Genomic DNA, 26774 nt, shown 5'->3' with positions numbered 1-26774 from the left:
TTCTTTAATTTTAATTTCATAATGAGTATGTCATTTTATAATCAGAAAAATGTTAAAGGATCTTCACCTTGAAAAATTAAAAGAAAAAACAAAACACTAGGAAGTTTAATTGGCAAATCTTCCACAAATTAAAAAAAGAAAAAAAATCTTGTCAGTTGTGGATGCAAGAAAATTTGGGAGTACAGTTGACTCTTAAGAACATAGTTCAGGGACTATTCTGGGGGTTGGGATACAATGGTATCTTAGACTAAGAGTCTCCTGCTCTCACAATGCTTAATAATCCAGTGGAGAAAGCAGTCAAATAAGTAAAGTATTACCTGGATATGGAAGGAAAGAAAACTCTTGGATAAATGCTTATATTTTACTCTGTAAGTTTCACTAATCTATTTCAGGGGTTGACAAACGTTTTCTGTAAAGGGCTAGACAGTAAACATTTAAAGCTTTGTGGGTCACACAGTCCCTGCTCCCATTATAGTGAGAAACGGCTGCAGACAATACATACACGATTGAGTGTGGCTATGTTCTAATAAAATTGTATTGACAAAAACAGGTGTAGGGTAGGACAGACACACTGCCAATAGTTTGCCAACCCCTGGTCTAAACAGCTAATTATAGCTACAAAATAAAATGCTACAGCACTTTTCCAAAGCATAACTGAAAGCAGATGTAGCAGTTCAACTAGTTCAGCTGGTATTTTCTTAAATTCTAGAAACACTTAATAGCTTATATATAATCACTTTATTTCAAAGTCTTTTAAAAAGTTTTATTTATTTATTTATGGCTGTACTGAGTCTTCGCTGTGGCTCATGGACTCTAGATCGTGGGCTCAGTAGTTGTGATGTATGGGCTTAGTTGCTCTGCGGCATGTGGGATCTTCCCAGACCAAGTGTAGAACCTGTGTCCCCTGAATTGACAGGAGGATTCTTAATCACTGGATGACCAGGGAAGTCCTTTATTTCAAAGTTTTTAAAACTTGGGACAAGATAATAAAAGATAACTAAGTACTTAGCCTTTAATCAAAGGACAGACCTTTGAGGCTGCCTCTTTGTGGACTTATTAGACTCATACCTGAATTTTCCTTGGTGCTTCTGTCCATAATTTGATGCAGAATAATAGATTTAAGTTTAGTTTCTCCATTTAAGAAATAGAAGATTACTGTCATCTGTCTCCATAAAAATCAACGGTAATAATAAATCACATTTCAAAGTCGAACAGGTGAAAAAACAGCAGAGTTTTAAAATTTTACTGGGTAAAGATATTTCCCCTTCTCAAGTCCACTGGGAACCAAGGAAAGAAACAAGTGGAAAATGCTCCCTTGGTAATGAAATCTAGAGTCTGATGCACATGGCTCACCTTCAAGCTCTCTCTTCAATACAGGCAGATTAATTGTCTTGTTTTACTAAGAGAAAAACCTTTTTCCTTATTATCCGCCTCACTATTCTCAATGCACTAGTCAGCATTTTTTGGTGAATGTGGCTAGGCTTTTCTTCAAAATAAAAAAAAAAAAACAAACTTTCAATTTCAAATGAAAAACATGTTTGTTGGAGGGAAAAAAAATCAACCTTAAGATAATTATAAAAAGTGCATCCCGTGTATTTCCCTCCACTGTTAAGAGTCTGGTGTTCAGTTGTCCATCCTTTTTTCTACATGTGTCATGTGTGGATTTATAAACAATTGTTGTGTTTGTTTTTTTTTAAGCAAAAATGGTATCTTACTTTGCACATGGCTCTGTGATTTCTTTCATTTAACATCGAAGACTTTTAAACTGTTCTTAGCTGATTAATAAGAATTTCTTAAAATTAGAAGTTATAAAGACAGAAAACATTTTTAACTGCAACATTAAATTTCCGGTAAAGTTTCCTTCAAGCCACTTGATTTTATTCTAAGTAGGTTCATCATAGAAAAAGTTCCTTGTATTTCCCACTAATAATGGAAATCTTAAGTGGAAAACAACAAAAAAAGTTTGCAACACTTAACAATATACTATAGTTTAATAGAAACATAGATCATACAGGTCATTTGAAAAGTATTTTAATATAAACATTCTTAAACAAAATGAAATAATGTTGACATTTTAGATTTAAAAAATTCATGGTTCCTGTAAAATACTAAGATGCCACCTCTATAGTAATTGCCTCACATTTTCCAGTTTCTTGATCTGTGCACGTCACATGTAAAGATCCATCCCTATGCAAACAAAAAATAGTAACACTACATAAGCTCAATTTATAAAAGCAGAAAGTTCGTAAGAAACTACTTGAGGACTTTGAGTAAACAAGAGATCATTTTACCTTTTAAAAGAAGCGTATTAAGAGATAAATAACGGAAACACAACTTCATGTCTTTACATTTAGAATCATATGCCATACTTAGGTAGTAGTACTTTAAAAATTTCCTTCTGTGTCACTATGATGAAGATTGTATTCCTTGAGAACCCAAGATGATGAAGACCTTGAGTTGAAAACTTTATGCAAGTTCAAGATACATCAAGTTGTTTTCAATTCTGGGCCAAGATAGATCTACCCTAATGAATTCTACATTCTGGCTAAATATGATTTATGGAATAAATTGCCCTTAATGTTGATTTGGAAATGACTTACTTGTAAGACATAGTATTATGGATGGACTATTATATTTCCTATAGATTTCCTGTTGAAATACTGAAATAAACTTACCCTTTCATAGGACAAAAATCAATTATGTAAACCTTAGGAAATCATATTTAAAGTCGATAAAAATTATATCTTAAACTTGCATGGACCAGTTTTTTAGGTTGACTACCCCCATAATAATAAAAGAAGTAACAAAGAATTCAGAATGCTAATGACTTGAGATATACTTTTCTTTGTAAATACAGTTAATTTTACAGGGAAAAATTTAAGTTACTGATAAGATCTTTATAAGCTTTTAATAAATGATTTTCTCAGAGTGACAACAGAAAGAATCAATTGAAAAAAAGGTAGAATCTCAAAGCAAATTTTCTTAACATCAGAAGTACATTAATTTTTTACCTTTTCATAGTAAGAACAGCTAATATATCACGTAATCCATTTTCTTTTTTATCTAAATCCTGGAGCACAACCTGTTTAGGCAAAAATAATACAAAGATGATTCAGTATTTTGGCATTAATAAATCGATGCATCAATTATTCCAATGAACTAAATCTTATTCATTACTGAAAAAACCTTTTAAAACAGGGCTGTTTTCAGTTCTTTTACCATTTATCATAATTCAGAGCTTAGAATTAAGCTTTCTTAACTGACACGTCTCCTCTAAAAGGAGGGCATGGAAGATAACTAATATTATTTGTCCCTTTTAAATGTCATGTCCTAGATTAAAATGATACTGTTTGTCTCAGAAAATAAAGACTGTTTTTCTTTTTGGTGATTACACCATTACAGTAATGTGTACGTTACATTTTGGCAAGCCTTTTATATATACTTTAAAAAATTCAAATATTTTAAAAGCACTTGAAAAAACCATTTAAAAGAAATACATGTCAAATTCCTTTGTACTAGTATGATTACGTTTGTTAAGTAAGAATTATTAATGGATTTACTATAAAATTCCTCGGTTTCCTAAAGAAAGGCATACCAACAGAGCAAGTTTGAAAGTGCCTTTTCAGATTTTGCCAACATCAAATTTTATGACCTTAGGTAAACACCAAGTTTACTCATTTGTAAACTGAGGCAGTTAGACAAGATGGAATCTGTAGAAGATTCTCTTCCAAATTCAGTATTCTGTGATTAGTTTTTTCCTTTCCAGCATCTGGTAGCTGCAGAGTCTCAGAGTAGTGTGTCCAGAGAAAATGTAAGAAATGCTCTGATTCAAGAGATGAATACTAGACTTCCATCTGAGTTTAGAGCCTAGCGTACAGCAAAGTACTTTTATAGTGATACACTGCAGAAGCATGTGGAGGAGCTTTGAAACCTTTACTAGCTGAAGGAGCCCAGGCAAGAATACTGGAATGGGTGGCCATTTCCTACTCCAGGGGATCTTCCCAACCCAGGGATTGAACCCAGGTCTCTTGTGTCTCTGGCACTGGCAGGCAGATTCTTTACCACTGTGCCACTTGGGAAGTCCATTATTTCTTGGGCATGTTTCTAAGCAAATTACATGGCTCCACCTGATACTTTTTAAACCATATAGAGGACCATATCATATGATTTAAGCATGTGGTATTTGAAAAAGCAAACTTATCCTATGTCAGAGGCAGCATGGTGCAATGGCAAAGTATGGGCTCAGGAGTAAAACCAACCTGAGGATAAATCTCAGCTCAATCAAGCACAAGGTGTTTACTATCATGAGCCTGCTTCTTAATCACCTATAAAATGCACACAACAATGTATCTCATAGCATTTGGGATTATGTTTGTAAATTGCCTAGTAGAGCACACCTGGCATTTAGCAAACAAATAAATGTCATTTCCTCTGCCACTGACCTTATTGTCAAGGAGGTTAGAGAGCACAAAGAGCAGTAGAAACACAACTGTACTTTGTTTTCGTTTTCCTCTTTCAAATTGAAATAGCTTGTTTCTTCTCTTTCCAAAATGAATAAGTACAATTAATCCATTCATAAAAATGTGTTAATCCCAGTGAAGAAACATTCATGTCTTATTTCCTGTCCTAGTCCCAGAGCCTGTAAAGGTGAACCCACTGGGGCTGGCTGGGGGAGAAGAGGAAAACTCATTCCAGAAGGAACTGTCTGAGGGATCCTAAGAATTTCTAAACAAGGCAAAGAGGGGAATAAATGGCTGGTTAAAAAGCAGACTGTATTTTTTTTTTCAAGGTCTAAGAAAGAACAAAGCACACATGATGGAATCCAACATGAAGGAAATAAAAAATGAAAATTTTTTGTACAGATTACCTGTTCAAATTAGCATATAATCATTTCAGCCTAAGTTTTGTTTAAAAAAAAAAAAAAGTGTTAAATGTCCTATATGCACAGTTTATGAATTAATGTTAAACTGAGCCTAAACCAGAAGGAAAAGCTAAACAGTTTCATGTGATTAATTCATAGTATAATCTGATACATTCACCTGTGCAAACTTGTTTTCCACTTTTGCAGAGTTTTTCCCCTCAGACTCATAGAGTTCAAGACACACTGAGGATATACTTCCAGGGGCCTGTAATGTGTGTTGTCTTCGAGCTGGCAAAGGAGTCCCTGATGGAAACAGTACTTTGAAGCTGTTGGCTCCTGATTCATCAACTCCCTAATAAGCAGGAAAATAATATGCACATCCTTTGCTATCATTCCAATGAGAAAAAAAATCACTCCTATTAGAAATGACGATATATTCCTTGTTGATATCTCAACACTATAAAGCAGCAAAGAGAAGAAAATAGAACCGATCCTTAATCCCAACCCACTTTAAAAATAAATTGAAACATACACTTCTCAACCTGTATTAGAAGCTTATGATTAAAATGATAGCAAATTAAGAAATTAACAGATTAATATCAACTGAAAGAATATCAGAAACTCATTACAAGTAAAATTATAAACCTAAATTTAAAATTTTTACCAGTATACAAGGTTTTATTTTAAAAAACATATGTATGTAAACCTGTGGCAATAACTTTATACTATGTATGGAAAAGTAAAGACAAGCTAAATATACCTTAACTAAAATATCCTTGGCCGAACACTCTATCTGAAGAGCATCTTCCACTGAAAGGCTTTCTTTCCCAATAAGGATTCCTGCTTCTATAGCTGCACCAATAGGGATGACCTCATCAGGAGGAATGGAATTGAGAAGCTCAACAGCTGGGAAAAGATCTCTAATCATTTGCTGTAGCCTTGGGATTCGAGAAGACCCTCCACAAAGGACAACCTAGAAAATAAAAACAATTTTCAGTTTTTTACTTTTAGAACAATGATTGTTTCTCAAAATTAGATGTAACAGGCCATCTTCATCACATGAAATGGTAAAATATAAGCAGCCCTATTTTAGCATACTATTTTAAACTTATATAAAATATACACATATAAACATGCATTTAGTACACTGTTAATATTTAACATTTTCTTTTTTTTTTTTTTTAACTTTTTCTTTACTTATAATGACAAAGTTTAAAATGATGTAAGAGTAAAGAAAGAGCCCTGGTTATGGAGGCCAAGGGTCTGAGTTCCAATCCTGGCTCTATCACTTACATGCCAGCATTACTTCAGGGAAAGTCCTTACCCTCTCTGGAAACTTTTTATTGGGTTGGCCACAACGTTCGTTCAGGTTTTTCCATAACAGCTTACGAAAAGGAACTTCTTGGCCAACCCTATAGTTTCCTCATCTATATGGAGATCTACATATATGGAGAGCTGATTTCCTGATCCTTTGCCAGGATTAAATGTTTCAGTGAATATTGCCAGGATTAAATGTTTCAGTGAATATAAAGCCCATCATTTTCTCCCTCTATCCCTGTAAGAGGATTATACATTGCCACCCACAGCCACTGCCCTGACACTGCAACCCCTCCCTTTTATTTCTCTGCTCCATATTCAGGACTGGCCATGGGTCTAGCATTGGCCAGGTGAATGTGAATACACTGTAGTACAACATATCTAAGCAGATATTTTAAAAGCCCTGCATGTTCTGCCAGCTCCTTTCCTCTTTCCCTTCCACCATGAGAGCTGCTCCTTTAGCCTGGGTCGTGGAATGAGAAGCACACAGAAAAATACCAAAGCAGTAGACCCATGGCCACCTTCAGCTGCTCATGTGGAACACGAGCAAGAAAAAACTGTTCACTACAGAAAACCAGTGAGACTTGGGGTTTGTTCATTACTGTTATAAGGTCAACAAACTACAGAGACAACACTGTATTTTTAAATTCTCAAAAGCTTGAATTTTAGAAGTATCTAGTGGGAAGCTGCTGCATAGCACAGGGAATTCAGCTCAGTGCTCTGTGATGACCTGAGGGGTGATCGCCTCCCCAAGAGGGAGGCGGTGAGTGTATACACACAGCTGATTCACTCTGTTATACAGCAGAAACTAACACAACTTTGTAAAGCAACTATACACCAATAAAAAAAAAATCCTTAATTCTAAGAATGTACTTGATCTCCAGTCAAGCAATTGAGGATTGTACCATTTGTGATATCTAATGTCAGGGTTGTTTGAACAGTTAATGAAGAAAGAGAACTCACATTAACTGATCATCTATGGTATGTCACACCCTGTGCCGTACATGGTTTTCATTTAATCCTCATAACAATCCTATAGAATAAGTTATACTTATAATACTTACCTAAAAGTTAAATATTATCACCCTCCTAAGAATAAGAGACAGTAAGGCTCAGGAAATTAAGTGACTGGTCTATTCTGGAACTATTAGCACTGTGAGCTTTCCAATTCAGCTGCATCTGTCTCCAAGCTCATTCTCTTCCCACCACTGCCTTATATCATTTATACCATGTGCCTTCATCTCTATAAGCCACCTCCCACTCACCTACCACAACGCATAGCATATGTATGCAAAAAAAAAAAAACCCAACTGAACTAAAACCTCTACAAACAGACAAAAGAATGCAACTTTCATGTTACAACATAAACAAAAATAGTGAAAATGTAAAACTTTCAAACTACAGCAAGTTAAAAGAAAACAGTAATAAATATTTGTCAAACACTTGAAAAAAGATGGAATTGGTAAATTCAGAAGCAACTGAAGAAATGAGAGTAATAGACCAACAGATTTAAATAGATCAATAAATGAAACCTCGGTGTGTCAAATACCCATCCTCCCTAAAAGAACCAAAATTCAACAGTAAACTACATGCCTCAAAAGGTTGCAGTAAATAGCAGTTAATTTTCTGATTATACAGAGTATTTACACAAATAAATTTTAAAAAAACCTAATATTTAATTGACTAAATAGACAAAGAATATGAAATATTTACACATAAGGAAATACAAAAAACATTTACTATTTAGCAACATTGATAATACGTTCTCAAAGAATCCTATAATAGTCAATAAAATATAAAGTAAAAGCATATCTCTTTTCAACTACTTAATGGAAAATTTATCTTTAAATGATAAAACTCAGTGTCAGCAATGTTATACTAAAATGTCTGTTCTCATACACTGCTGATGAAAGTATGAGTTAATTCAGCTCTTCTGAAAAGTAACTGAAGGTAAAAATAGACTTCTGCTATTTATATTCTTTGACTCAATATTTTTTATTATAGAAACCTATCCCAAAGAATAATCTTAAATATAGGAAGAGATGGGCATCACTTTTCTGGGGAGGAGTTCAAAAGAACAATGAAATAATCTATGGTGCGCTTCCTTTTCTAGGATATCACGAGCCTATTTAAAATGGTTTCTTAAACGCGTCTTTGCTGCTGCATGCGCTTTCCTCTAGCTGCGGAGAGCGGGGCTGCTCTCTCTTGCGGCACAGTGAGGCCTGTGCTGCGGAGCACCGGCCCAGGGTGCACTGGCTGCACGCTGCGACCCCAGGGCCCCAGGGCACAGGCTCAGCAGTCTGGTGCACGGGTTTACTTGCTCAGTGGCAGATGGGATCTTCCCGGACCAGGGGTTGAACCCATGTCTCCTGATTTGACAGGCAAATTCTTTACCACTGAGCCACCGGGGAAGTCCAAGAGTCTACATAACATTGTGTTGATGAAGGCTATATAGTAATATGAACAAAGAAATTGGTTATAATATAAGGCACAGAAAATTCAAAATTGTGCAACAAATTTGACAAGTTTATTATAAAGTAAGACACTGGTCTCTGAGTTTTCTTATATGAAAATTCCTTTATCAACAACAATGAAAAAATGTATATATATTGTAAAAGAGTAGAAATAATCTTGGGGAAAAAAACCACAAACCAGCTGGAATATTTTTGAAAATCTCTAAATCTTTTCTTATGCAAGCAAATATGCAATACTTCTCAGCAAGCAGAGAGAAGGAGACTGTTGTACTGCTTAAAAGCAGAATTGGGAACCATACTGAGCTAAATCCTGGTTCTACCACTGGCCACATGATCACCATGAAGCTACTTATATATCTCTGTACCTCTGTGCCTCCAATTATAAAATGGAGGTAAATAATATCACCTACTTCATAGAGTTCCTGGTTAAGATACAGCAAGTTAATTCATGTAAAACACTCAGAAACAGTTACTGACACCTAAGAAACATTCTAATATTTGTCAGTTTTTGCTTATATACCAAAAATACACTGAAAAGGAACTTTAATCTCTTTTGCCAATAAACATACGGAACTGTGAGTTCATTAGAGCCATTAATCAAAATTTTATCAATTTCCTTATTTCCTAATGTAAGGTAAGAATATTTACAGGTATAAAAATACTCCTTCAATACCAAGGGGCCATTTCCTAAATTCCCAGTTGAAAACTATTCCTAACATAAATAGGAAAAATACAAAAGTTATTACCTTGTTGATATCATCTGCTGTAAATCCACTTTGTTCTAAGACTTCTCTGATTGCTTCTATACATTTATTAAAAAGTGGAGAACACAGAAGTTCAAATCTTGCTCTGTAAAAACACATAAACACAGAAGAGACAGCAGAAATAAGTTAAACACGACATTTTTTTCTTGTAAAGGGTAATGTCAAAACTTACTGTGATAGATCTCTTAAGAATAGGTTTATGATTAGAACAGGATATTAAACACTCAGCGGAGCAATATCATGGGAGGAAAAAGTCTAGGTTATTCATCTACAAATGTATATAATATTAAATTCACATAGAAAAATTATCATACCCATAGCCTGCTTATAAGCTGTCAAAAAACCTAAATATAAATTCTCAGTGTATGGCATTTCTACCAATAAATCTATTGATTCAAATCAAACCATAATTTGGAAATTTTTTGCTATTTTTATGTTTTAAAGTTTTAAAAAGTGTTTCTCACTACTTTTCTTTATGGTCTGAGCCTCTGCTGCATTTAAGTTTGGTTATTTTGCACCCCCTGAGAAGCCTGAATGCTAGCAAATAAAATGACAAATTCTATTTCCTTCTTAATAACTGATACGAATAAGCAAACATTTACTGAGTACTTGGACAAACTTAGCACTAAGTTAAATATTCTGGAAAGAGAAAAAATATAAAGACTCTCTTGCCCACAAGAGATTAAAATTCAATGGAACAACTTTCTTTTAGGTTGTAGCTTGAAATCTCTTAAAATATCTAGAGAACTTCCTGGAGCCACTGGCCACTTGAGACTACTGAGCACTTAACTCTGGCTAATGCTACTGAAGAACCGAATTTTTAATGTTATTTACCTATTTAAAAAACTAAAAATTTTAAATAGCCACTGGTGGCATTGCTGACCTGGAATCGGGGAAAACCCAAGGAGACAGAGGGAGCAAGCTACAAAGGCCAGAAAAAGAGAGAATTTAACCAAACAGAGTGAGTAGAAAGCCTAAAAATAATGTATTACTGTATTCTGGATATTCATTATGCTTCCAAGTCACCTGCTAGCTTGTTGGGAGGTTTAAATAGTGCTAACTCATGGTAGCTACTAGTATTGTGAGTAATACACAACACACAGCGAGGACAATGGCCTCCCCCACCCATTCCTGGGTAGAGGTGCGATCATTTGTAACCAATGTTTTGGATTATGGAAAAGATATGAGCATTAAAAACAATTTTATGCACATTAAACTTGTATTTACTAAATGTCACAAAAGCTATTAAAATTTAAAATGTTGCCAGCGGATGACAAAGCAAATAAAACCAAGACAGAGATTAATCCTCAGAGTAAGGTGACAGGTGACGAGGACGAACTCGGGAGTCAAACTAGCTGGGTTTGCATCCCAGGTCTGTCCCTTACTAGCTGAATAACCTTGGACAAGAAATGAAACCTCCTGTGAAAAGTAAGGAAAACAACAGCACTTACCTCATTGGGTTGTTATGAGAATTTGAGAGTTAATACATAAGAAAGAACTTAGAATACAGCCTGCCACACAGGAGTAACGATGAAATAGTGAACAACCACTGATGCATGTGGAAGCTCCACAAAGAACTAGGGACTATACAGGTGGGACTGCTAGTCAAGAAAGGAAATTTACAAATCTCAAACTTTCAAGTCTCCTTTCATCATTCTTTCAAAGGCCTGGGATGCTCCTGTCACACACTGCTCCTGGTAGGTATAACATAACAGGGCAGTCACCACTGACATGATTGTTTTGGAAACAGTCATTTAGTCTGACAAGAGCTGAAAACCCTGGAAGTAAAGACAGAAAAGCTCTCCTTTTATAGTGAGCTAAACATCTCAAATGAGAAAATGAAAACCCTGAAGTGAGAAAATTACACCTAAATGTGAATACATTTGGAACTTCTTGAAGTTTTTCGAAATGCAGTTTTACCTGGACACGTTGCAATCAAAATCCTGACCTTCATACAATGAGTCAAGGAAGCAATTGGCACTTCCCAAGGTTGACAAAGAATGTTTTGCAGTGTCAGCACCGTTCATCAGCTTCATCATGGCGCGGGCATTTCCTCTCACATCATGTCTGAAGGATCTAAATAAGAAATACAGTCTTTGAAGTTTAAAAATTACTAGGTCATTTAGAATTTATTGTAACTAAAACCTGGATAATCCCCATTAGGATAATTGTAAGCTCATGAATCAGGGACTTCCTTGGCGTCCAGTGGTTAAGACTCTGTGCTTCCACTGCAGTGGGTGCAGGTTCCATCCCTGGTCGGAAAGGTCCTGGATGCTGTGCCACAAGGCCAGTAAAAAAATAAATAAGCTCAAGAATCAACATTAATACCAGATTTTATTTTTTCAGAATGTTTGGGGAAAGAGAATTTGAAGAGGGGTCTCAGGAAAAATAAATAACCAATATCCTTAAGACTCCGAATTGCTGGATTGTTTAACCACAGTTATGGACTGCACTGAAGAAGTACAGGAGCCGTCATCTTTTTGCAGATGAGACAAAAGGACACGGAAGGAGATTCATGCAACTGGGTCAAGTCTCATACCTCACCCTTTACAACCGTAACATGATTCTTGTTGAATGGCATAGAATTATCTGTCCAGCATTAAAAAAAAAAAAAAAAAAAAACAACTAAAACTACTTCTTCAAAGAAATTTGAAACATATAAAATATGTAAAATTACAGTTCTTCTACCTCCAAGGTGAGTTAACTGTTAAAATTGTTTGCTAAGTGGTGACTGATGGCTCTGTTTTTGAACATGTTTAAAACCCATCATAAAATTAATAAGTGTTCTTTCTTGAGTTGGAGGGGCTTCCTTTGTGGCTCAGCTGGTAAAGAATCCACCTGCAATGAGGGAGACCTGGGTTTGATCCCTGGGTTGGGAAGACCCCCTGGAGAAGGGAAAGGCTACCCACTCCAGTATTTTGGCCTGGAGAATTCCATGGACGGTATAATCCATGGGGTCACAAAGACTCAGACATGACTGAGTGACTTTCACTTTCTTTCACTTTCCTTGAGTTGGAACACCTTTATAACAAAAAGCAGCATAAGTCTTTATTGAACAAATGAGAAATTACCACTTTTTCAGGACTTTTTTTTAACCCAGTGTAGTCAAACTGATGAAAACCCTACTTTTTAGAGTAATGATGTCCCAAATATAACCTTTATATATTTGACTCATGATGTGACAAACAGGATTAGAATTTTGAATGGAATAATTACATCCAGCAACAAAACTAAAATAGTCCTTGTGGTAATAGATACCCCATAAGACTGGTTCACTGGAATCTAACTACAACATAATCTTTTATACCAATAAAAACTGTTCAGAAGGTAGTGAGGCCTTACTGCCTTTACCCTCCTTCACCCAAACATAAAAGCAACCACTGACAAGTTAGGAAGTTGAACTTGAGATCCAAGTTCACGCAGTTCAGTGTCTGGTGGCCCCTTACACTGAGTGAAAACTCTAAGTATACTACACTAGGCAGCTGGGCCTCTGCTTTCCCCTGTTTACCAGGACAGATTTTATAATTTCAGACATGAAAATATCCAGTGCCCTGGAAAAACCATGCCTTCCTTTGAAAGGACAATTTCAAATAAATTGGGGGAAAAAAATTAAACCTGAAGCTAAATTTCAGGTTTATCATCAAACATATCAAGTCCATCAATACTCACCTCTGAAACTCAGAGGCTAGGTACTGTGCTAAGGTTTCTGTGAAGTGGGTACCTCCAATGTTATTATCAGTGTTTGTTGAGAGAACACGGTATATTCCACTGTTAACTTCCATGACACTGATAGATAAGGATGTTCCTCCAAGTTTGAATACCAAAATATTGCTAAAAAAAAAAAAACAAAAAAACCACAAGTAAGTTATAAGAGAATCATAGTATTGTAAAGCCAATTTTGACTTCTTAAACTAAGAAGTCATTTAGTTTAACTCCTGTAAATCACAAATGAGGAAACTGAAGCTCTTATGGGAAAAACTGAGTTGTCCATGTTTATTGCTTAGGAATGAATCAAGCCTAGAAATCAGATCTTCTGATTTTAAATCAAAGCTCATTTTTATTTAATCCTGCTGGTAAAATTGTATTCTTTCTCACTAACTGGAGTTCAAGATACTAACTTTTCAAAGTAAATAAAAAAAGAGATTTGCAATTAAAGTAACTCTAAGAGCATTAAATATAGAAACTTTGTTAATACTGTCTTAGTTACTACTGCAATACCCATGTTCCACAAAAGTTAAAACATATGCAAAACTAGGCATTAATTTCCTAGGAATCAAAATCCAAAATTTCTGATATTCTACATTTTAGATTACTTAAATTCCTAGTGATTTATACTAGTTTCTTTAGTTGTGAGATATGAGTGAAAAGATATGATTAGGGAAAATTAACACATCTGAATTGACATCCCTAAAGTTGCATAATGTGTCAGATCTATTAGGACCAGTCTTATAATTAAATTGGCTTCCCTGGTGGCTCAGAGGTTAAAGCGTCTGCCTACAATGCAGGAGACCTGGGTTCGATCCCTGGGTTGGGAAGATCCCCTGGAGAAGGAAATGGCAACCCACTCCAGTATTCTTGCCTGGAGAATCCCATGGACGGAGGAGTCTGGTGGGCTACAGTCCACGGGGTCGCAAAGAGTTGGACACGACTGAGCGACTTCATTTCACTTTATAATTAAATTAGGAGTACATCTTACTATTTCATTATCAAATGAAATCTTAAATTCCCATGCTGGCTTTTCTGTTATCTCCTGCCAAGACAGATGTACATGAAAGTCCTCACTGTTTTTCTAAGCATGTTTAATATTCGAATTGGTAGTAAACTTAACAGGGTCCTAGAGCTTCAGTTGTAACTTGGCTGGCTTATAAACTGCAAATCTCCCTTCACTAAAGGGACAAAGTGTTAGATGATAAGAGAAGGGCAGAAGGGTGCAACCTTCCCTCCGGTTACATTTGTTCTCTGCTTTCTAGGCCATCTTTCTCATCTATTTGAAAAACTCTAGATGAGAATGTTGATGTCTTTCCATTTATAAAAGCTTGGAATGACTGCACTATATAACAATCTCTATTGAAATAAATGCTATCATCTAAAATGTTTTCTGCACTGAAAAACTTAAAGCTGAAAATATGGTTTTTACCTTTTTCCAGTGGGGGAGTCTTGTCCAATTCCGTAAGCCAAAAGAGCTGCAGATGGTTCGTGGATTAACCGCAAAACATTAAGCCCAGCAGCTCGGGCTGCTTCCCTGTGGACAGTGTGCTTTTAATAAATTTGGTATCACATGTTCAAGTCTACATTTTTAGAAATGCTCTGCTAAAGATTTTATGCAATAGCAAATAAGATTTCACAAGCAGAACATGAAGGGTAATGATCTTTTAGAAGCAAGATAACAGAACACAAGAAACAGACCTAAGTCTTTAAGTGTAGAGATCAATTTCTCTTTAAAATTATAATGTTCAGAGTCTATTTTCTTGATAAAGAAGATAACATGTGCCTATATTAAGGAAAAGAAAGCTCTCCAAACGCTTGAGCTTACAAATTTCAGAAAGAGACTAGGACTTATTTATAATTCATTTGAGTTAATACAATACATATTTATAATACACTTATAATACATTTCCAATTTCTTTAATTTAGGTTCACAGCTTTAACATTCCACAAGTACAAGTAAAAAAAGCAACTCTGTGCCCCAGAAGCAACTCAGATGTTCAGCAAAGCCCTACAGGGAACTCTAGCCACAGAGTAAAAGACTGGGTGCTTGCCAATTACATTTGCCTAACAACCTATGAAAACTAGATACAATTTTTGGTTTAGATGTTTATCTAGGTTAAAAAAAAAACTCAAATATTTTCTAAAATTGCTTATTTTTATACAATTCCCACATAAGCCTTAATTACAATACACTAAGGCAAAGTGATTCACAAACATCAAGTTAATCTGGTCATCAAATGTTTCCAATCAAAATAGCGAGGAAGATATTAATACATGCAGTTTCAGGTTCTTTTGACACTTCATAAAATATAGGAAATATTAATGATTATTACACTTTTACCACAGGATTTACATATATAAATATATACATGATTTACAAACACAACATTTTGTGTAAGGTATTTTCACATACAATTTTACCTTTTCCTATATAGCAATGTTGTGAAATTTGTATTTCCTTTAAGCAAGAGAAACTTCTTCATATTATACTTACCCAAGAGCACTTTTTTGCTTTTCTCCAAAATCAAATGGAACAGTAATGACTACATCATTGGCATCTGAGCCCAAGACAGAATGTGCCGTTTCTGTATATGAAAAAAAATTTTTAAAGTTCATGAAACTTAATGTGGTAATCATGTCATGACATACATAAATCAAATCATTACACTATACCCCTTAGTTATATAGTGCTGTATGTCAATTATATCTCAATAAAACTGGAAGAAAAACATAAATTCTGACAATACACAAAAATGTCAAGTGATACTGAGGTTTATTCATTTATGCCAAAGATCTTTTTATTTTAAAGATTTTCCAATTTGTGAGGCTGTCCCACCCCACTGATCTTCTCTTGCTCTCTTAAACTGTGCACTATTTTATATGGTTTTGGTATAGTTCGTGGACATGTACTAGGTACTTTCTAATGCGCGTGGTTCTCAGGCTTCCAAGTTTCAACCACCTCCCAAATGAGATGGGCTCCACTGAGAATGGGTTTCTGATGCACAAAGGTGCAGACCAACTACCATGAAAGGCCGCCCTCCATCCATTACTTTCATCACAGATTCCAGAGCTGAAGTAAGCTCCATCAACAATCTATTCCAGAAGTCCTCAAGTTGTTCCACAGGAGGTTGCTCAGCTCCAAGCCTTTGCCTGAAGTGATAAAGCCAGACCTATCTAATCTGCCTAAACACTGTGGAGATTGTACTATCTTGAGGGAGATATAATAATTCACTTTTCACCAGCTTACTGGGCCACTTCATCTTCAGAAGTTTTGAAAATGCTGATCTGGCCCCATCCATTTACATTTCTTCTGGGGAGAAGAAGGAAAAGAAGTCATCTAATCAAGGTCACATGGCCAGTTAGCAGGCCAGTCAGGTCTAGCATAATTTAGGCCTCCTCAATGCACGTCTGCTCAATCATCCTGATTCACTCCAGATCAAAAAACACCTCTAGCTTTTTTAAAAGGTCAACTTTTGAAAAGATCTTTTCCTGTGCTCAATACCTTTCATTTTACTAAATATCAGTCTGGCAACATCTTCTGGGCTGACAAATTTCTTTTCTTCTCCAGTATCTATTTCATATCGTAACTTCCCATTTTTTTCAATGACCTGTGAAAGAAGTGTGTTAAAATAAGAAATGATTTTAACAAAATACAAAGTTTCAAATCAATATAATTGGTCATGACCTTGGCAATTACTTTGTGTAACAGGGAAGTAATAATAGAAGCATACTCACTAAACATTTACTTTCCGTGATATATTTCCGAGCCTGAGGATCATCAGAGCTGTCCATAGAGACAAATATAAATATTTATATCATCATTGACATGTAAGTTTTAAAGATTATATTCTTCAAACCAACAAGTATAAAAATATAATTACAGTAATTCCATGAAAGCGTTCATCTTCACATTTGAAAGTACTTGTTTGTACTTTCTTGTTCTGATCTTACTATCAATAGATGTTATACATTTGAGAATATTTTCATAGTATCAATTACTTTAAGTCCTATAGTTTCATATCTTTGATCATATCTCAGAGCCAAACCACTGAGATTAGAAAGGACAAAAGGAGGTAAAACCTCAAATCAGAATACCTAACACCATCTTTGTTGCTTGGTTTCTGAACATGAATCAATGTCTGAAACCTGAAAGCACTGAGCAAAAGTATGAATATTATTATATGTAAAAGTACAGAGTAATACAAGGAGATAGATACTGTCCTATACAAAGTACTCAACAAATGTGTATGGCAAGGAAAAAAACTAAGACAATGGGTGCTACGTTGCTCAAAATAGTAATACGAATTAATGCAGACTAGTGCAGACTACAAAACGTTTCCACTGAATCTTCTCAGCATTTAAGGGGGGTTAGTGTGGCAGGTAGTATTCAGGAGTAACAGATTTATAGACAGTCAACAACTTACAAGCTGACAAGGGGAAGAGTCAGTACTTGATCCTGGGTCTTCTCTACCAGGCTAGGTAGACTGCCTTGCAGTGAAGACAGTGAACAACTAAGGTACTTTTGCCTTGAGCAGGAATAAAAGTCTGATTCTTGGCCTAATTTCATCTAGAAATGAAGATGAGGTCAATCCTTCCACTTAACCCTTCTTGTAAGGGGCTGCAGCTATTCTGTCCAGAGACCAGTTTTAACTGTTTAGTAGGAGGAGAAGAAAATAGTGGCTCTTCGCCAAGGGTTACCGAACATGAGGGCCCTAACCTGTGTGAACAAGGGAGAAATGAAAGGGGCTTAAAATGGGATTAATTTGGTTTAGAACTTTCTTGGCAATACTTATAGATTCCTCCTATCACCTCCACTATCACAGGTAAGCAGTTTGTCTGACGTCACATGGCTAATACCGCAATGGGCTGGAATCCAGATCTTTCATATAAAGTTTTGTATTCTTTCCACTAACTCCTCCCCTCTTTTCTAAACCCAGTATTTATTCCGTATCCTGGACAAATATTTTAAGGATAAGAAAAAAAAAGACTAAGTGTGCCTATGGTAACTTTTTTCCCCATCAATGCTGTAATGTTGGCCTGACATGTAGTGGTTCTGTTGCCTTTAGAACAGAATTTAAGTCAACCAGGATGATTTCTCTGAGTATGTTATCCATCACTCAGATAATCTGCCAGAAAAGGGTATGTTAATGGCTTTAAATGGAATTTAATGAACTCTTAGAAATGGCAGTTTGGGACCTGATAGGATTAATGGGATTTAAAGAACTTTTAGAAATGGAAAATTCTCAACTGAGGACCTCACTCACTTGAGGACAGAAGGCACATGTAGCTCTGAAGGTCTCAGAGAGGTAAGGTCCTGGAGGTTAGCCAGTGGAGAAGCAGAAAGCAGAGGATGGAGATGATGGACAAATGTTCACACTAGCGCCAGAAAGTAGTGGACTGACCCACAGCTGTGTACAGATAGCAACTTTATTTGTCCACACCAGGATCAAGTCACTTCACAGAGAGACAGAAGGTGGTGGGAGGCTGGTATACACAGCACCATTTACTTTGCAGGCTTCAGGAGGCAGACCATCACTCCTACCAGGGTACCCTGGCCTTCATCCTCCTCTTTCTTGAAGGGCCCCTTGCAAGAGGCAGATTCTCGCCCCACACTGACATGCTACTGGGCTTGTTCCCCCTCCCCGGTCCCAGCACAGAGCCTGTTACAGCCATCTGTCCACTGGGTCCTCATGCAGCTCCTGTGAGGTAGCTGGGATGGCCTCCCACTGCAGAGGGGAGGGGCCTGAGGTACAGAACGGTGAAGTGACCTGCTTGTGGACGGATGGGGAGTTCCGGCTGGGCCTAGAGCTCAGGCAGGATTTCTGGGCCTGTTTTCCTGTTAACTTCTTTAAGATCTTTCCCTTTAGTTGTATTCCCACCTTCAAGTCACTTCACCCACCAGGTCTGCACACTACCGCCTCCAAAGTTCAACCTGGCCTCCATGCTTTAGCACTCCTCTTATCTCCAGTAAATCCCTGCCTGATACTTTGTTACCATTAAGTGATTAATAGAGTACGGGCCTAACTCTTTCAAGTACTTCCTTAATTTTTCAGAAAATCTAACTATCTACAGTAGTGTTATCCAGTTGTAACTGAAATACATCCCTCTATATAAGGGCCTAAAACAACACAGAAAAAAAAAAATTATCTCCATTTCCAGGCCTTTTAAAAGCAAGGAATCTGTCTGGGTGTGGAGTTAATAGAAGTCCGTAAGAAGTCATAAATATCAATAGTGTAGAATCTTTCCTTAAAATACAACTGTTAGCAGTATTTCAAACAAACATTAATATGCTGCTGTGACTGAAAACACGACAATCAAAATTTCACTTTGTCTTCTGTTATGCTATTCGTCTAATTTTCTGGAAGGTATGAGAAAAGCCATCTGGTACAAACCTCTCTTTAGAGATAAAGAAACTGAGGCACAAAAAAAGACAAGTGATTTGCTCAATGTAACAAAGCGTGACAGCATCAGAACCCAGGAGTTCTAACTTGATTCCAGTGTAGTCTACCTCACACCTCCTCCATAATCACTCATTCAACAGAGCAGCTTGCCTGCCTGCCATCTGTTCCTGGTTACAGGGATGTTCCCACTGTGGTTTGGACCATTTCTCCACCTAATGGTATTTCCAGCATTTAGGTAAGCAACCGAGCTGCAAAATATAAAACAAAACCTCTCCCAACAGGCCTGAACTTTTTATTTCAGTCTCTAGATTACAGGAGGGCTTCCCTGGTGGTTCCAGCGATAAAGAATCTGCCTGCAATGCAGGAGACACAGATTTGATTCCTGGATCAGGAAGATCATTGGAGAAGGAATGAATACTCCAGTATTCATGCCTGGATAATCCCATGGAAAGAGGACCCTGGCGGGCTACAGTCCATGGGATCACGAGTCAGACACAAGTCAAGAGACTAAACCACCACCATCACCACTAGATTATAGGAAAGCTTTTTAAATTCCAAGTCTGCTTTTTATATTTCCTGAAATAACTCATGTCTCTTATGTCTCCTGCATCAGCAGGCAGGTTCTTTACTACTGAGCCACCTGGGAAGCCCAAATAACTGCTAAGAACTTTAAGTCAGGTTAATGATGGTCAGTTATGGCTTCCCTTCTAAAGTAATTTGGAAGCCTGGCTCGATACCATCTTATCTCCTCTAGGAAATGTGTGTGTTTCAGAGAGAAAAGGGGATGTATCTGTGAAGGGCTGGTGCTTTAAAAAGAGCTATCTGTTGCAAGCTGTCCTTATTCATACCACATTCAATTGTTCCCAAAGCTATTCTCTTCTAATATGTGCCATTAACAAGGTGAACTTTTGTCAACACCTTGTGAGAAAAAGTGACTTTGGAGAGTTTCCTAGAAGAAACATTTTCTCAGGCTTGCTTTCTGCAACATACTAGACAGAAAACAAAGACACAGAGAAGAACAAACTTAGCTACAAGTATTTGGGAAGCTTATATAATCCAAATTGTTTCCATGATGTCCAAATGACAAACCAAACCTAAAGATAAATAATTATGAATATAAAAAAACCTAAACATGGAATGCAAAGAATTTACTTATAGGGAGTATTTTATAAGACAGCCAATTTCTCATTATATCAAAGGTTATCAACATGAACCAAAACGCACGATTGTGGCTTCCTATCAGTTCTGAATCATATCCATAGAGATAAGAGACTAAGGACAAGTAAAATGGAGGGAAAGGTGGTTTGACTATTAAGCACTTGCTAGTAGTTATGTCACAGACACAGCAAATATAAAAAAGGACCAATACATGTTGTGTCTACATTAGCCTAATGAACTAGAGAGGTTTTAAGAAATGAAGACTGTAAACTCCAGGAAGCAGTCAAGGTAAACTAGCAGAGATTTAAGCAACGAGGCCATGGTGTACAACCCTAATTCTGTATCTTGTCAACTACTGTGCCTCACCCCAGCCTTCTCTCAGCCAAGGTCATATGCTTTAATAACTTACATGTGTATAGTGCTTTTAAACCCTTTCACATCTATTTCAGCCATCTGATCCTCACAACAACCCTGTGAGGTAGGCAGGTTTAGCAGCTGAGGAAGCTGGTATAGAGAGGTAAACTAAAGCATCTCCCATCAGTGACGAAGCCAGGGCTAGCTAGCTCTGTGGATTTGGCTGCATCATTTTTTTACTGGGCCACCCCTTGCATTTCTAAAGTGTCTCTCAACTAGTGGAGACACCTGGGAGCAGCCACTAGCACATATGTTCCTACCACTCCACACATTAACTGTCCATCCACTCTTTTTTGCCTGAGGACACAGAAAAGGAGCCAGGGTATCAGGAGGCATTGGTTGGACCCAGGCTCTGCCAGTGTAGGAAATACACCCTTGCATGATCAGCTCCTAACTTCTGGTGTTTGAAATTAACCTCTGAAGCAACTTTTCAAGTCCTAGCTGGAAAGCCCCGGTTGCCTCTTCCACTGCCGTGGCCAACCGTCTGACTGCGACCACCGCATCCCTGCGGAGCTCGTTGGCAGTGTCCTGCTGAGCGCTGGCCTCCTCACCAATGGCAATCAGCCGATCCAGTTTTTCTTGCTCCCGCTTTGAAAGTTCTCGTGCCAACCTCCTGTTTTCTGCCAGTTCAGCTGCAATAGTCCTGGCCACTGACCGCCTTCTTCGCCGGGCCCACCTGGGAGGGGGCTCAGTGGTCAAAGGTCTATCCCCACCAGAAACAAAAGAAGCCCTGGAGGAGGAGGCTGGAGGCCGCTGTGCGGAGGCCACCCCGTGAGTGTTTCGGCTGGAGCTGGAGCAGGGGCTGGGCTCACCGGACACAGTCAGTCTCGTCATGGGGATGCTCTGACAGGGGGCAGCTGCACCTCTGAAAAGGTGATGGGAGCTGCTGTAGCTGGGGGTCCCTTGAGAGCACCCTGAAAAACAAAGCAACAATGTTGCAGAGAGGACATTCCTGCTATGGGAATGCTTGGAGCCAGCCGCAGAGTTGAGAGACAAGGACAAAACCAAGGCATCTCTCTGCGGTGGGTGGAGAAGAATTTATTTTCTCATGCGGATATTTTGGTCTGCTACAATAGTATGTCCAAAACTTCCCCCTCTGCCTTCCATTGAGCTATCCAACCCTTTCTACAGCCACAAGTTCCTAAGTCCCCATTATAAATAATGCCCAAACTAGTTTGGTTCTAAAGAATACTTTGAGGTTTAAAAGAGTTCTAATATCACACATACCTAGGGTTACAGCTTTTAAAAATCTGGAGCCCCTTCTCTCACCATTAGGTTTAAAAGAGAGGGCAAGGGCTGAAATAGCGACTATGCTGAAGAGGTCGCCATCCAAACACATACTGATGAGAACCAAGTGACTCTGGGACCCCGACCCTTCACACGCTTGGGGGTTACCTGCACCCGAGGATTCATCCCAGGAGTCCTCGAGGTCACTGGTTTCTGGCATCTGGTCACTGACCCTCAGCTGACAATCATCTGATTCCTTCACTGTTTTCAAAATAGACTGATGCTCTGCTGCCTGAGTCCTTTTTGCGCCCAGAATGCTGGTCCCCTCCTCCCCTGGGGTGTCAGGGGCTGCTAAATTCAGGTCACTGTGTTTGGCCCAAGCAGCGTCCTCCATTAAGTTGTCTGCATCAGTCACTATCTGATTTCGGAGAAGTTGATCCAACGTATCATAAAAGGGACAGTGTGGTGGGTCGCCCATACTTGTGGCGTGGGCCACATAGGCCTTTAAATATAATGCCTTCAGGACTTTGAACTTGGAGCGGCACTGACGCTCGGTGCGGCGGAAGCCTTCCTGCTGCATCCGCTTGGACACGGCCTGATAGACATCTGCGTTGTGATGCACGGTCTGCAGGCGCTGAATGTACTCTGCCTCGCCTAGTATGGAGAGAAGCGTCCGTGTCTCCTGTCTGGACCACCGGATGCCTGCACTGCTATTGGAAGTGGCCATGGCGGACTGGGAAGAAAGGCTAGCTGGAGGAGGCTCCCAGGCAGGAGGGTGCCGACCTGAAGGTGTGAGGAGTTTCTGCGTGCTCCAGTCTATCTCCAGGAGCCAGCCGCTTCTTCCCTCTCTGGGCTAATTCCTGAGAAGCCAGGTCCGAGGACCGCATTTCTGGCTGGAAGGCCACAGGGGAATGAAAGTTACAGGAACGGTGTAAGGATAATTGTGGCAGTAAGTTTAGCGGTGCTACCTGTAAGTAGGTTGCAAAGAGAAAGGATGCCAGGGCTGAGAAAAGCCCAACTCTGGGAGTTCACTCAGGATGGGGACTGGACCAAGGGCTACAAAGGGCCTTACTGACTTGGCAACAAGGGGACTGGCTTCTCCACAAAAGGCAGGATGCTTCCAAGGCTGAGACCTGGAACCACCGTGTATCTGTAAAAATCACCATTGTTTTGTAAGTAGATAGGTCAACGGGGGCGGGGATGCCTGGACCCCGAGGCACATCACTCTGGAGAAGGGCTAGCAGGACCGTAGTGTCTGCTGGGGCTCATTCCTCACCAACCTCGGCCTGGGTGGCACGCTATGCTATGCACTACCCATCTGACTGTCACCACTGCACTCCTTTGTTAAAAGGTAACTTCCAGGGCCAGAAAAGCAAGCTAAAGTTGTTCTCACTAATACAAAGCTTTTTGCCTAATATGGCAGAAGACATCCACATCTTAATTTCCACCACCTGCCCCCAAATATCAACAAAACTCAAAAAGGGCTCCCAAAGAGAGGCACCTATGGAACTATTCTGGATTTTGACCGTGTCAATGTCAGTACCCTGGTTGTGATAGCATAGTATAGTTTTTCAAGATGTTAGCAGTTGGGAGAAAATGGTAAATCCAGAAATAGACTGGATCTCTCTGTATTATTTCTTGCAACAATATGTAAATCTACCATTATCTCAAAAAAAAGTTCAATTAGATATATTATTGGCTGCTTACTTCCTGCCTTTTTTTTTTTTCAGTTTATAATTTGAAAAATTTTGACAGCAACTCAATTTATTTTAAATATGCTCAGTACTAAGTTTAGTCACAGATAAATGGATATGGGAATATATGTATCTTCACAACAATTTGAATTCTCTCCAAAACACTATAGTTTTTGACTTAATCACAGATATTCTAAAGAAAAAAAATGAGCATGAAGTTCAACTTACCTAAATATAGGTAAGAGATAGAATCTGTATGTATAAAATATATATTTATATATATATCAAATTTAATCCATGACTCCCCAAACCTAAAAACAACACAAGGAAATTTCTACTTAAATTCTCACCTGAATAAGGTAGAAAGGAAAGAACCTGAGGTTAAGAGTTAGGCATCCTGGACCACAGTCCTGTAGAGCTCACCCCCCTAAACTAATTTAGGGATACCTTAACTTCTGCATGCTTTGATTTTCTTATCCAGAAATGAGGAGGTATAAAATCTGCCCTACCAATCTTACAGGGATTTCAGTGGATTAAATAATAGATGTGAAAGCACTTTGAAAATTTAAAAACACTATATCAAGTATTATAACTCCAATGAAAATCCCTAATTATCAGGGTAATCTATAATTTGAGGAGACAGAAGTCTGGGGAAGCAGGCCTCTTTAATCTTTTAATTAAAGTTATAGCAGATGATTAACCTGATTCCTAAGACATTAATTAAGCTGTTTTCCCTAATGATTAAATGTGTAAGCCAACTGGAAAAGTTAGTTCCCAGAAAGTGTCACAAAGAGATCTGAAGAAGAAAATCAATAGCTTCTACATAAATATTCACCAATTACAATAGACTTCACAAAATTCAACTATAATGCAAAGAAATCTTCTAATTCCCACACAATCTCCCAGTTTAAAAAGAGTACTGTAAAAACGTGTTAAGCTCAAACTGCCACCTCTGAATGACAAATTATCAAAACTAAATGCACACTGGCATCTACCAATACTAACAGACCTGTAAGTGAGAAGCAAATGTCTCCGTGAATTCCACCTTTCAGAAAATTCAGCACTAACATAAAAAGATAGCCTACTGGGGAATTCTGTGAAATGACTCAGTCATAAAAACAATGAAAAACACACTGGTGTTTCTAGTTTCATTTCAAATGATGCTTACATTCAAATTATAAACATGTTTTTTGTACCATAGGTGAAAGTATTATTTTACTCCATACCTTCTGCCAAGGATCTGCTTGACTTTCATTACTGTGTTTGAAATATTCCTTATTCTACTTTGTTTTGCTGCCAATCCAACGACCTGAAAAAGAGCAATCTATTACAACGCATGTCATTTTATACTTATTTCAATGTACAAAAATGAGGAGAATGGTACCTCTTCGTTTTTTGAGTAAGCAACAATAGCTGGAGTAACTCTGTCGCCTGCATCATTTGCGACCACATCAGCCCGGCCATCCTGGAAGTAAATACACAACTGTATTAGTTCTTTTGAAATGAAATATATAGTCTCCTTAGATACATTCAGACATACGTGGGGCCCTGTAACTGACATATATGTGGAAACAAAAACTGCTTTACTGTATTTCCTAGATCTTAATAAGACCAGAATTCTACAACCAGCTGCCTCATTTTTCAGTCTGTTCTGCACAGTTGATAACAGAAGAGACATAATAATAATCTCTCTATATAAAATAAAAAAGGTTAATACATTAACCTTTCTATTTCTCTTCCTTTTCCCTGTAAACGCTCATCGTTCTTCCCTCTTTTTACATATGATGAATTAGCAACAATTCTTCGGCTTTCCCCTACAAATCATTTGACGTTTAACCGTGAGACGAGTATCAGGGCTGTCCCTTATTATTGTTCCTTCCGCCTCCCCACAGACGAGAAGCCCTAAACTCCTAGTCACACACTCATTTCCAGAAAGGACAAGTGAATAGAGCACACACCGTCAACTGGCTTCGCAAGCCTCTCGGGATTAACAGGTCCAGTTCCAGATCGCGGCCACCCTGCTCTTTTTTGGCAAACGTCCAGAAACCTCCGGGTACCAGACGCTCGTGTCCCCCTTCCGGCCTCCCGCGTCCATGAGGTCCGCAGGTCCGCCTTCCTCCTCTAGGCCTCCAGCGCCCAGGACGTGGCCAGGTCTGTCCCCACCCCCGGGGGGGACTCCAGTTCCCAGCGTGTCCCTGGATCCGCCCCCCAATCCCCCGGGGCCTCCAGCGCCCCGGACGTTCCCGGGTCCGTCTCCGCCCCTGGGGCCTCCGGCGCCCAGAATGTCCCTGGGTCCGCCCCTGGGCTCGGGTCCTCCTGAGAAGCCCAGGATGTGCTGGGTCCGCAGCTGCCTTTTCTGAGGGGCCGCGGGGGAACAGGCCAAGTCCGCCCAGCCCTTAGCCCCGAGACTTCCTCGCAGAATCGCCTCTCCCTGCGACGTCCCTAGGCCGGCGACACGCCGTTCACAATCCCGCAGACCAAAGGACTTGGCCTCGTACCCAGAGGACGCTGCACCGCAACCCAGCTCCCCGAGTCCCTCACCTTATAGACGGCCACACAAGCTGATGTGCAGCCCAGGTGAACCCCGATGGCCGCCATGAGGCGGCAGAGAAGCCGGCAGCACTAACGGGTGGCTTCCCAGCAGCAACAGCGCCGGGCCGCGGCACAGCCCCATCAGGCACCGCGGACACTTCACGTTCCCGCCCACCCACTGTGCCCCGGCCGTCGCCGAGGCCGCCCGCCTCGCCGCCAATCAG

At 38.8% G+C, this 26774-nt stretch overlaps 1 protein-coding gene and 2 non-coding genes across 7 annotated transcripts; 2 read left to right on the top strand and 1 right to left on the bottom strand.

Moving 5' to 3' along the window:
- Positions 1 to 1972: 1972 nt before the first annotated feature.
- On the bottom strand, positions 1973 to 26753 carry HSPA14 (heat shock protein family A (Hsp70) member 14). Of its 5 annotated transcripts, XM_043479294.1 has the most exons (16): positions 25403 to 25449; positions 25245 to 25327; positions 23401 to 23474; positions 22493 to 23292; positions 21513 to 22011; positions 16860 to 16908; positions 16627 to 16732; positions 15619 to 15709; positions 14554 to 14658; positions 13086 to 13247; positions 11337 to 11492; positions 9399 to 9501; positions 5622 to 5834; positions 5040 to 5213; positions 3012 to 3082; positions 1973 to 2187 (listed from the first exon to the last, which is right to left on the bottom strand). In XM_043479294.1, exons 4-16 carry the CDS (start codon positions 23049 to 23051, stop codon positions 2109 to 2111), a joined length of 2367 nt encoding a protein of 788 aa, XP_043335229.1. In that variant the 5' UTR covers positions 23052 to 23292; positions 23401 to 23474; positions 25245 to 25327; positions 25403 to 25449; the 3' UTR covers positions 1973 to 2108. The 5 variants fall into 5 exon arrangements, with proteins under 5 accessions (XP_043335229.1, XP_043335230.1, XP_043335232.1 ...); XM_043479295.1 differs by lacking the exon at positions 23401 to 23474 and having other exon boundaries at positions 22493 to 23217; positions 25403 to 25443; XM_043479297.1 differs by lacking the exons at positions 21513 to 22011; positions 22493 to 23292; positions 23401 to 23474 and adding an exon at positions 26560 to 26753 and having other exon boundaries at positions 25403 to 25483.
- On the top strand, positions 4591 to 4714 carry LOC122449037. The gene has a single exon (XR_006271855.1). It is a non-coding gene; the product is annotated as a small nucleolar RNA SNORD22 (small nucleolar RNA).
- On the top strand, positions 13880 to 13951 carry TRNAC-ACA. Its single transcript has one exon. It is a non-coding gene; the product is annotated as a tRNA-Cys (tRNA).
- Positions 26754 to 26774: the final 21 nt, after the last annotated feature.

This window comes from Cervus canadensis, chromosome 10, assembly GCF_019320065.1.
Source record: "Cervus canadensis isolate Bull #8, Minnesota chromosome 10, ASM1932006v1, whole genome shotgun sequence".
In the NCBI taxonomy this organism is placed as follows: Eukaryota; Metazoa; Chordata; class Mammalia; order Artiodactyla; family Cervidae; genus Cervus; species Cervus canadensis.
Note: the sequence above shows the minus strand (reverse complement) of the source record. Positions and strands in the feature narration are given on the sequence as shown.